This window comes from Acartia tonsa, chromosome 8 (assembly GCF_053477335.1).
Source record: "Acartia tonsa isolate MP-2025a chromosome 8, ASM5347733v1, whole genome shotgun sequence".
Classification (NCBI taxonomy): Eukaryota; Metazoa; Arthropoda; class Copepoda; order Calanoida; family Acartiidae; genus Acartia; species Acartia tonsa.
In genome coordinates this window covers 50,926,603-50,939,540 of record NC_137267.1, presented here as the reverse complement: position 1 = coordinate 50,939,540, position 12,938 = coordinate 50,926,603, and the positions used below count along the sequence as shown (strand labels likewise).

The 12,938-nt window shown below is 33.2% G+C and overlaps 1 protein-coding gene across 1 annotated transcript; it reads right to left on the bottom strand.

The window, feature by feature from the left end:
• Nucleotides 1–535: 535 nt before the first annotated feature.
• Nucleotides 536–12,415, bottom strand: LOC145327237 (phospholipase B1, membrane-associated-like). Its single transcript, XM_080170820.1, has 15 exons — nt 11,810–12,415; nt 10,955–11,013; nt 10,581–10,633; nt 9,764–9,843; nt 8,770–8,860; nt 7,811–7,866; nt 7,032–7,107; nt 6,397–6,498; nt 5,297–5,387; nt 4,888–4,970; nt 4,447–4,500; nt 2,951–3,011; nt 2,647–2,706; nt 1,717–1,769; nt 536–876 (listed from the first exon to the last, which is right to left on the bottom strand). The coding sequence occupies exons 1-15, from the start codon at nt 11,820–11,822 to the stop codon at nt 798–800; spliced, it is 1,011 nt and encodes a 336-aa protein (XP_080026946.1). The 5' UTR covers nt 11,823–12,415; the 3' UTR covers nt 536–797.
• Between the last annotated feature and the right edge of the window lie 523 nt (nt 12,416–12,938).

The following is a 12,938-nucleotide window of genomic DNA, read 5'->3' as shown; positions in this document are numbered from 1 at the left end:
ATTTATGGCATGACCACTGCGTGCGGCAGTGGCAGTCATGTCACACATACAAATTCTGCTACTGCCGAGCCCAGTATTTAAAAAACCCGCAACTGTTGCGTAAAACATAGCGCATCCTCTCGTTGTCGGGAAGATGAAAGGTTAAAATCTCAGTCTGACACCGTGTCATAACCAATGACGTTAAAAGTGGTTTCTGCTGCAGCTATTATAGGTGCGAGTCACAAGTGGTTTGAGTAAGGGGAATGCCTTTGACCAAAACAGGCGCAACTAATTACCATGCAAAGTTAAGACTCCCAAACAAAAGTCGTGTAATTAAAGGGTTGGTTGTTGAAAGGGTGTGTGACCATATAGTCACTAATTAATCAAGATTTGGTTCACAGATGCTATAATAAGATCTCGTGGTGTATCCCTTCCTCATGGAGTATCTTCAGGCTAAATAAAAGAAAAATTCTGAATAAGTTTGTACTTTTATTTGACTAAGGATACAAAATACTTTAAGTACATTTGATTTTTACAAAAAATTAAGTATCAAATATGAAATAAATAAAATTTATTCATAATGAATCTAATTGTTTGATAAAATATCTTTGATTTTCATATTTAAATTACACTTTTGTTACAAAAAAATCATTATTTACATCGAACAAGAATCATAATATTAAAAGACAGTGGAGCCATTCGACTAAGAAAAAATACTTACAACTTTAATTTGTAAAACACTCTTCGTTTTTGACTTTAACAAAGCAAAAAATAAATATATTTTCATTAATTCATTTCAATCATTTAAATTATGGCAATCATGAATTTTTCTTTGTTCTAAGAAATTGATTATAGCTAGAGGGGCAGGTGGGCTGTACGTTACCATTGTAGTTTCCTGCATTTTTTTCATAAATTTATATTAAGAAATGCAAGGGTGTTCTAAAAAGCTATTATTCCCTTCCCTGGGGGTAATTTGATAAATCATACCCGACAACCAACTCTTTCATTGCACAAACTTTGTCTGAAAGTCACAACTGAGCAGAGTAATGAGTTGTGCCTGTTAAAGGCCAATGCATTCCTCCTACTCTGTCTATTAACTTCGTGCACCTGACCTAGCAGAAGTAGGAACAATTTTTAACGTCATCAGTTATAACGCGGGGTTGAGCCGAGATTTGAACCCTTCGCTATCCCAACGACGAGGTAAACAATGGTCGCGGGTTTTCAATACCCTTACAGTTTCACAGACAATTCGATTGTGTGAAAATTATGTTCTATAAAGTTTATGGACGCAACCCAATCTTTCCCACTTTTGTATTACTTTTGTAGGAACACGATTCCAGTGATGTCATATTTTTCTTTCCCGAAAAAGGGAAGGGGGGAAGAAAATCTCTTCAAAAGAGATGGGAAAACCCCTTTTTCTCCAATCGCTTTTTTCTTCCCCCCTTCCCTTTTACGGGAAAGAAAAATATGACGTCACTGGAATCGTGTTCCTACAAAAGTAATACAAAAGTGGGAAAGATTGGGTTGCGTCAAGTTTAGGTTCTACTCTGTAGCTTGACTGTAATGCTTTTTACTCAAGTTTTATGTTAAATGACAGCAAAAGTTCTCTATATTTCAACTCTGTCAGTCATTGGATATGTATTTCACTTGTCCAATTTGTAAAAATATTTTTCTGTGCTTCGCTACTAATGGATGTTGTCATCCTTGTTTTTGTATTATTCATGTATAAACTTTCCTAATGTTCTAGATTGTCTTGGTTGGAAAAGACTGTTCCATATGTTTGTAGAAATCTAAATATAATTATTTTCATAATTAGCATAAAAACAGGTATGATTACATTCATAAACAAAACATGACCGTAATCGGTCATAGATGCGCATATATGTAAATAATATGACTTAACATACATTCATACATAGATAGAAAGAAACGTGGTTATACATATATTATGTATTGATTTAATTTCTATTTAAAGAATTAAAATGAATGTGTCAAAATGAAACTGAAAAAGGTGTCTATCTCATCTATATGTGGTAATACGGCAGCAGACGGACGGGTAGTTTACAGAGTTGCTACTCAGTGGCTTATCAAGTCAAGCCTTCTGCACTAATCCTATTATATCACCATTCACCTCATGACCGCAGATGACCCCGTCGCGCAGCGGTCAGATTGGACTGGCTAAAATAGGGGAGGGGCACGGACACTTAGCAACCCCGCGCCCCTCAGGCAACTATACAACCGGGAGATGGTGCCTTCCCTTTTACTACAGCTTACCCCACAGATGTCTACCGCCGCGGGCTACGCCCTTGTCTCCCACACCCCCTTCAAACCTAACTTATTGTTATAATCTATTTTGTATATATATAGTAACCACCCATTGTAAATGTATTCAGTTAAATATAATTTCTGTATGAGTAAATCCTGCTAGTTTGTTTTGGTAGAATACTTCAAGGCTAGGGGCTCGTTGGATTCGAACTCGCAACCGGTGAGCTGAAACGCTTCGGCTTACCACATATACACTAATACTAACAAATATAATAGCTTTGATTCTAAAGGCTGTAGTAGAATATATACATTGATAGGTATACAATATTTATGTTGAAATGAGTCAGTCTTAAATCTACTATTTATAAAGGGAGTTTAAAAACAACAACTTCAAATTAAAACCTGTTCATAGAATTGTGGAACCAAATGAAAACAATCAAATGCAAACTGGTCTCTCTCAACCTATTATAAAATAGTTATTTATAGCTTAGTATAAAAGACAGCATTTCGCGGATATTAAAATATAAATAGTATTTAATTTTAATAATCGCCCCCCCACAAATTATAGGCACTCCTAAAACTAATGAGACATAGATAAATTATTTTTTTGTTTTTCTTCACTTTTTGACATTTCCTACACCAAAATACGGATCATCTCCCTCCTCCCCTCCATCAAAATAGATTATTATTTAAAAAATATAATTACCGTTTGATAAGCATTTGCAACAGCTGGGGTATATTCTACAGTAAAGTCTTTCCTCATGTACCTGAACAATTATATTTTAGATCTAACCATGGAGGGAGGGGACATTGGCAGGGAGTAAGGGAGGGGACAATGGGCAATTAATTCAATTTTAGAGTTTTCGCTGAAAAGCAATGAAAACTAGATTTATCCAGAAAATTTGACCAAAATTGTAAAGGGATCATGGTATTATAATAAAGAACAAAATTAGTTCTTAGAAAAAAATCATTTACTTGAAAATTAAATTTCTAATACATCACAATGTAGTAAACATTCTGTAATTAATCACAAGAAAAATCGTGTTTAGAACTTTGTCAACCTTTCTCATATATTTTTAACTGCCACCTAAATTCAAGAGGTTCCTAGATTGTTTAATACATAAATATCACATTAGAGTTTCTATACATGAAATGACATTTTCTTGGGAAAAATATTTGGTAAAACCAGCTATCTGATACAAATTTTTCTGTCTGCTATATTCAAAACTAACTCAGCTAGTTAGCGGGGCATTGATGCGCTAGTACCCAAAGTCAGTCAGAACCTGCTGAATTCTTGCACATTCCCTTTAGGCCAGTACCCAAAGTCTGAGACTCCTAAAAATTGAATATTTGATCCAATGTCCCCTCCCTTACTCCCTGGGACATTGGAATGTAAATTATGTTGGTACTCAAAGTTTCTAAACACTTTGTTCCTTCATTCGAAGACTTAATAAGCTGTGAAGAACTTGTGGTGTCCAAACTTTTCCGCCAATGGTTTAAATTTTTTTGCTGTTGTTAAAAATGAATTGTACATTAATTTATCCTACATTTTTATAACCCTGGATTCATCATAATATTCAAGTAGTTCCATAACTTTTTAAAAATAAATCGTAGGTAACCCATTTAAACCTAACTAAGGGAATTATGCTAAATTGGGTGAAATTAAATTGTTGCAATATTTTACAAGAAACATTACAGATAAAATTTACTTTTTTCTTTAGTAATTGAAGAGGTGGTAACTGGACAAAGTGTCTAAAAAATCAGCCATGTGACGTCATAAAAATGAAGGAGAAGAGAGGGGAAAGAAAATCCCTTAAAAAGAGATGGATAATAACTCATTTTTATGACGTCACATTGCTGATATTTGAGACTATTTGTCCAGTTACGAAGAGGTGACCAAACATTTAAAAAATAAATCAAAAGTAACCCATTTTAACCTAACCTTTTATAACAATTATACTAAATCATACGGGTATAGTCCTTTCCGTAACATCGCACCTTATGGGGCGATTCTTCGTATTTTTCACAATAACTTTTCTCCGATTTTTAAACAGCTTTCAACAGATAATAAAATGAAAAATGATAAGATTCAAACCAGTTTAACTTATAAATTGTCTGTATTACGATGTAATACATAATTTTTCAGTATGGCTGACAACAGGTTCTAATCGGTTATGAAGCCTTACTGAAAATAAGTTTAACCTGTATTCTTCAGATATTAGTTGTAACTGAGCATTAAACTGTGCTACCAAATCTCTAAAACATTTCATTCATGTTAATTTTGTATCCTAGTGAAATGAGTAATTGAGTCAATCAGCGAGGGAAAGACCATGGTTCAACACGTAGCGCATCCGCTGTTTGTCAGGGAGCTGATAGGTTCTGATCTCGACCTAACATCGTGTCATACTAAAGACATTAAAAATTGTTCCAACTGCTGCTATGTCAGGTACGATACATTAGTAATTAGAGTAGGGGGAATGCCTTTTCCCAACACACTCGCAATTCATTACCACAGTTAGGACTTCCAGACAAGATCGTACATTAAAAGAGTTGGTTGTCTGTTTGGGTATTGAGAGGAGCCTCGCCCGTATCAGGAAATTGATAGGTATGTTATAGAGTATCTTAGCTACCAAAACAACTCACTTTTGTTGTTGAGGTGTGAAGCTACATCTTGATGAAACGAATCCGATCAACAGACCACAGAGAAAGTTGTCCTGTGCAAGTTGCTGGAAATAAGAGATTATGAATTGCATAGCATTTTTATAGATTTATGGAAAAAATTCTGTATATTAATCCATAAGAGTCCAGTGATCTAAAGGGATAAGATGATGTACATCTCCAATAATTTGATAAAAGTATAAAAGTTCCCTAGGTTGTTAAGTCAACGAATAAGAAAACGTTATTATAAGACTTTGGGGACTAGCATTTATATGAATCCTCCCTTTTCTGTGACATACCTATAATTTTAGCCGGTAAGAAAATCATACTATGCACTGCACAGATATACAAATATACATCCTGCTACTAGTATATCAGAATCGTCTATACTTACATAATACTGGGTTAGGTCAGGTAGCCCAACAAGGACAACATAGGTTTTAGGCAGGCCAGATAACATATCCAATGCACGACGTATATTCATTCTAAAAAAGCACAATATTATTCTTTCAACAGTAATAGCGGCTACGCCCCTTAAGGCCTCTAGCTGTACTTTAAAATCATTTTTGGTATTTCTTTTCTGGGGAGATTTCTCTTAGGAGGGTGGTGGTACCCCTCCGAAAAAAGTTATAAACCTTCAAAGGACCTATGAGAAGCTACATTGTAAAGGAGAATCATATCGGTCCAGGGGTTAAGTATACCCTTTTGTACAAAGATACACATACAGATCATTATTTAAAGATTTCAACAAATAAGGTTTAATACCAACCATTTTGGGGAATGAGTCAGGGAGTAAGGGAGGGGACAATGGGCAATTAATTAAATTCAAGAGTTTTCGCTGAGAGGCCATGAAATCCAGATTTATCCAGAAAATTTGAAGAAAATTGTAAATATCACAATAAAGTTGTTATCTATAAAATGATATTTTTTGGAGAAAAAAAATGTTAAAACCAGCCATTTCATAACAAACTTTTCTGTCTGCTATATCAAAACTAACTAAGCAGGTTAGCGGCAATGATATGCTAGTACCCAAAGTCAGTCAGAATCGCTAAATCCTTGCACATTCCCTTAAAGCCAGTACCCAAAGTCTGAGACTTCTAAAAATTGAAAATATGAGCAATTGTCCCATCCCTTACTTCCTGGGAATGAGTAAAGATATTATTTTTTTTTAACCCTTCTGCCCCAATTTCTGTGACGTTAGTGTGTTATAAATCAGGAATCTAAAGGGATAAGACAATGGCCGAAAAATTCATATACATCCCCAATGATGATACACAAAATTAACCCTTATTTAGATCTAAATTAGTGTTTGAAAAGTTTGGACACTCAACTTGATGAACCAACCAAACAAAATTAAATACAAATCCCCAAAGTTGTTAAGCCAACAAATAAGAAAACTGCCAAAAAAAACGTTGACATTTTTAATAATTATGAATCATTTTAATCAACATGTGAATAAACTAGTTCAATTAAGTATAATTATACTTTACATACCCATATTGATAGCCATTGATAGGATCACACTCAGCAAAGATATCATTGGCCCCAACATAAATGGTGACAAGTTTCCATTGGTTCTGCCAGCCCGGCATCTGTCTAAAATAAGCTATGATTGGCTACAAAATGACAAGTTTTTTAATGATTCTTTCACCCTGACCTCTGTCAAGAGAAAACTATGATTGGTTATTGTATTTATAATGACAAGTTTCCATTGATTCTTCCAGATTTTCATCTGTCTAAAATAAACTATGATTGGCTATAACATAAATAATGACAAGTTTCTATTGGCCCTGCTAGTTTAGAATCTATCTAAGAAGAAGTCTGATTGGCTATCACATTAATAATGACAAGTTTCTATTGGCCCTGCTAGTTTGGAATCTATCTAAGAAGAACTCTGATTGGCTATCACATTAATAATTACAAGTTTCTATTGGCCCAGCCAGCCTGGCATCTGTCTAAAAATATCTCTGATTGGCTATTATATCATCAATGACAAGTTTCTATCGTTGCTGTGTAGCTTTAATGTTTCTTTTTCGCCTACATAAGGCTTATGAGTTTATGAAACATTTATTTTTAGCATGTTTTTCGTGGATTTTATTAAAATTTTGTTAAAAAATTGTAAATTTTACCTCACTTGAGTGGCAAAGTTATTAGCTTGTTCTCCAACTTCACTGGAAACAGCACCAGTTACTCCAACATTTAAACCTGCATTGTTTTGAAAATAAATCTATAAATATAGATGTAAACCAAACAACTACCTGGATCCCCTTATTTGGGCCATTTTTTGTCTGCTAATAAATTACTTAAGCGCTTTTGGTTAATAACGCTTTTGGTTGATTTTCAAAGACCCAATTTAAAGTGGACAGTTTACTCTAATGTTTTGAAAATTTATATGGGAAAAAAAAGTTTAAAGATGAAAAAAAAACTGTTTTAATTTTATAATAACTGATGCAAAAAAAAAAAATTTAAGTTTAATATGATAACCTTGATAACAACTCTAGGACGGGATTAGGTGTTATTTTGAGGTATCTCTGAACCAAATCTTGCTAATGAAGTGCATGATTACGCAGCCAATCTTCCTACAGACAACCAACCCTTTGATTGCATAACCTTTGTCTGAGAATTTATATTTGTGCCTGTTTTGGGACAAGGCATTCCCCTTCTCTAACTGACATAGCAGCAATAGAATTAATTTTAAACATCTTTAGTTATGACGTGTTGTCGGGCCGAGATTCGAACCCATTACCTTCCCGATAACGAGCAGATGCGCTAAATGTTACACCACAGTCGCAGGAGTATGTTTATTGTTTTATATGATAGACTCTATAAAAGTTGAACCCATGACAATAAAGCAATTTAATTATCATTAATTATTTAAAAAAGATTACTAACAAATGAATGGTCTGACCTCTTACTCCATCACCACCAAGCAGGCCATTGTCACCAGAACTACCACCACGAACGCTAAAATTGAAAGAACAACAACAAAACTTAATCTAAATTAAGTTGATATACCTATATTGATTTCACATTTGTAACAGTCTAATGATTTACATATTTACAAGGGATTACACTTTTGCACCAGTCTATCGATATATATATTTGCCTTATATTGTATATTTGTACCAGTCTATTGATATACATATTTACCTAAGATTAGATGTTAGTATCATTCTTATAATAGAAATCTATGTAGGGGATTACACATTTATATCAGATTATAGATTACATATTTGTACTAGACTAATAATAGTAATATTAATATTTGGTTGCCATTTGTACCAGTCTAATAATATTCACATTTACGAGGTGTTTAAATTTTGAACCAGTCTAATAATATACAGATTTACAAGTAACAACACTTGTGAACCAGTTTAATAATAGACTTATAAATATGGGATTACACTTTTGTACCAGTCTAATGACAGAATAATTACCTGGGATTACACATTTATACCAGTCTGATAATAGATCTTGTTCCAAGGGATTACATTATTGTACCAGTATAATAATATACTCATTTCAAGTGGTTACAAGTTTGTACCAGATTAATAATATACTCATTTACAAGGGTTTACAATTTTGTACCAGTCTAAAAGTATAACATACACTAGGGGTTACACACTTGTACCAGCCTACTGATAGACATAATTACCTGGAATTACACATTTGTACCAGTCAAATATTATAATATTTACTTTGAATTACACATTTGTACCAGTCTAGTGATATACACATATATAAGGAATTACATGTTTGAACCAGTCTAATCATAGGAACACTTACCTGGGATTATATTTATAATAATAAACTTCATATTTACCTAATATTTAAGTTTTGTACCAGTCTACTAATAGACACAATTACCTGGGATTGCACATTTGAACCAGTCTAATAAGAGACATATCTTGTTCTAAGCCAGTTGAAAAAGATGTGCCCAAATAATCAGTCATGTAATCTAAATAGGGATGATATCATTCTAAAAATAGGTATACCTGAGCTGGATCTTTAAATCATTTTAGTGGTGAGCCAGATCGGGGTGCGCCAACTTTCCACCAGTGAGAGCAAAGCATTTTATGAAATGCCGCGCTGTGATTGGCTGAAATTCGGCTCACCCCGATCTGGCACACCACTAAAATGATTTAAAGATCCAGCTCTGGTGAATTAAGGCAGAGAGAGAGAGGAGACAATGGGCTATTTTTTACACAAGTCCCCAAAGTTTTGTAATAACGTTTTCTTATTCGTCGGCTCAATAACTTTGGGGACTTTTACTGAAATGTCATTGGTTGGTTTATTAAGTTGAGTGTTGAAACTTTTCAACCACTAATTTTATTTTACAGAAGGGGTAATTTAATGTGGGTGATGTCCATCAATTTATCGGCCATTGGCTTATCCCTTTAGATCCCTGGAATATATGAATATGTATTTTTGTTATAGGGAATATGCTTTAGATGATTACTGGTTTTATTCAAAAATATAAAGATTAATAAAAAAGAAAAACATATGATTATGCAATAATAACAACAATGCCTATTGCTAATATTTTCTAAAGCTCATAATGTCCGCTAGTCTGTCCATGATTCTTTGGATTAATGTTTTTTCTTTATCCTGCTATATGACAAACATTTTACCAAGGCTCAGCAGTCGCATGAAATCCACAAATTAACCTTTAACAATTTTGAATATCAGCTTGAAGAATAAACCTGACACAAATCTGATAATCTCTGTTTAAAAAAATTCAAATCATCCAAACGGGATAAAATTTTAGACTTAAACACGGCGGCTGCCGAGCCCTGCATTTCACTATAGCCCTTTGCTATTCATAGATGTTGGTTTTCTTGTTTATTTATATTTGACTTACTTAATGGATTATTAGATCTGGAAGCATATCCAGAAGTAAAAGAATCTCCTATAGCTCCTACGAATCCAATATCTTGAGGCCTAAAATAAAAAAATATTATTTCAAAATCTTATATAAAGATTTATATTACTTGGATGTTACTCCAGATTTTCATCCTGTCATATAAAGTACTAAGCTTTTTTGTTTGTAGCGAAGGATCTTGCTAACCACCAAACCGATATGGCTTTCCTTTAGAAGGAAGCTTCGTACATGCCCTGAGATGGTTTTAGGCTATTTTATTTTTATAAATAAGTTTACATATGGTTTTAGGCTATTCTTCTGCCCTTCTATATTCGTTCGAATATAGAGCCCTAGATGCTAGGGGCGCAGCCGCTAGTGTTTAATAAAGTGTCTATATCCCCTCTCCTCATACCGAATTAGTTCCATGTAAGCAAGCTAAATTGACGACAATTTCCCATGTCATAATAACTACGTACATTCTACATCCATTTTTATAATGTAGTTGAATAAAAGTAAATTAGCATTTGAAAGCATCCTAAGTTTAATTTTAACACATCAAGTCAACGAATATTTTATACGTACAGTGTAATAGTAGTAAAGTGATAACCCCCCCCCTCCCCCCAGCCTACACACAAAAAAATGCCCTAAGCACTCTCAAAATTTAGAAATTATTACTTAACTCCCAATCGAGGGTGCCATGGATGCTCCTAAAATTATTTTTTAGAAGAGGGGGGAGGGGGCGGATGTCCTATTCTCTTCTATATGTAACCCAGTTTCTACATATTATCCAATCCATGGCTCAAAATCAAAAGTTCACCTTAGATTATAAACAGTTCTGTGTTCTTCCTTATATTTTGGTCGTTCTCTGCACTAAAACATTTCACAAGAATGATTATTACATCAAAATGAAAATTATAAAAAAAGATAATGATTATTTGAATATAAAGATGGTTCGCTTATAACATTGTACATTGTTGTAACAGGAATCACTATTCCAAAAATCATATGCATAGAATAATTGTATCATGCACATAAAATATGATTGTCAAAAAGGTTAAAAATTAATATGTAGTTTGAAATTGTTAGGACAAATGCCTAAATTAACAAAAAGAGCGAACCGTTACGGACGTACAGACGGACGAACCGAACCTAATTGTAGAGAAGCTTCGTTTTTAAAAATAGAAAATAAACCTGGCATGCTTTATAATTAGTCCATCCACCTCGTATGAGCACACTTAAGACAAGGAATACTAAAAACAAAGGATTTGGTTAATTGTGACTTTATTTCTCTTTTTCTCATTTAGATTTAAATTTAGAAAATCCAAGCTACAATATAATTTCCAATATGGCTTCGAAACCTATAAATACTGAAAAAATCATGTATAGCATTGTTTTCACGAATATCAAAATAAAAACTATAATAGTTATTTCTCGTATCGTATTATAAACGGCTTTCCGCGGATATAGAATGTACAATTATAAGATTAAAACTAGTTTTTTTAGCCCCGTGGTGCCGAAGGCACCGGCTAAAAAAACTGGTTTTAATATTATGATTGTACATTCCTATATTCGTAGAAAACTGGATATAATACGATGCTAGACATAGTTTTTTCGTATGGATGAGAACCGGTTCCTATCCACCGGATTCGAATGAATACGAGAAAATCAATACTAGTTTTTTCAGCCTTCGAGGCCCACAAAACTGCTTTTAATCTTATAATTTTCATTTTTATAACCAAGGAAAGCTGTCTGTAGTACGATGCGATGGATAACCCTTAGAATTAAATCTTTTTTTTTCTCGTATTCATTCGAATCCGGTGGATAGGAACCGGTTCTCATCCATACGAAAAAACTATGTCTAGTATCGTATTATATCCAGTTTTCTACGAATATAGAAATGTACAATCATAAGATTAAAACTAGTTTTTTTTTAGCCGGTGCCTTCGGCACCACGGGGCTAAAAAAACTAGTTTTAATCTTATAATTGTACATTCTATATCCGCGGAAAGCCGTTTATAATACGATACGAGAAATAACTTTTATTACCTTTTAAAAACATCTGGAATTTGAACAAAAAATATTTGATGATGCCAAGTTTACAAACTTTCTTCTACATTTTTTTCTAAACAAGGATGACAACATCCACAAAAGCGAAGCACTGAAACGGTAGGACAAACGGACATTAACACTTGTATAGTGTTAGAACTGAATAATCAGATATGTATAAGAGTCGAAGCAAAATTGTAAGTAAATTTGTTGAAAAACTACCTAATACAGCGTAATGTTTATGGACATACTTACATTGTTTGGACTTGACTATAGAGTTGCTTCGCTTATAAAATTGTAATTTTCTTGTCCCAGGAATCAATATACCAAAAATCAGATCAACTTATAATTAGATCACATAAAAATTTGTTGTTGAAAAATTAGAAAAATCAACATGTTTAAAATGGACGTACGGACATTCGGGTAATGATTATAGAGTTGCTACGCTTTCTAAATCGTACCTAAGTACTACAGGAATCACCATGCAAAGTTTGAAATCGATAGGACAATTCTAACATGCCAAAATTAACGAAAAAAGCTATTCGTCTCAGACGTACGTACGGTCAGACCGACCGACCCTAATTACAGAAAAGCTTTGCTTTTAAAAAGAACTAAGAAAACATAATTGCTTAAAATATAGAGTACCATAAAAAAAGATTAAATTTAAAAGCAGTATCAAATACAACCTATAGCTTTAAGATATCTCTCTTCGGTTTAAATGGCTAAAAGTTTAAAAAATGATTGCTGCATTTCCTCTTGTACATAAGATGTATTAATACTATTATATAAAGTAGTAAGGTTTTTTGTCTGTAGCTTTAGATTTCGATATCCATAGTTTCACATAGGTCACCAAATGATTAAGGCTTTATTAATTTTTAGATTAAAGTCTTAGGGTGGTTTTATGCTATTTTTATGCCTCTAGTAAGTAACAAACTAATCAGCTCAACTCTTTAGACATTTTCATAATTTTATTTAGATAATATTATTTTTTGAAAAGATTTATTTATCATCTTATCTTAACGGTTGCTATGTAAAGACTAATTCTATAAAATTGCAACTTTGAAAATATTTTAAAAATCATGTTGTTTGTGTGACCATTTGGGTTAAAGATGATTTTCAGAGAATTAGT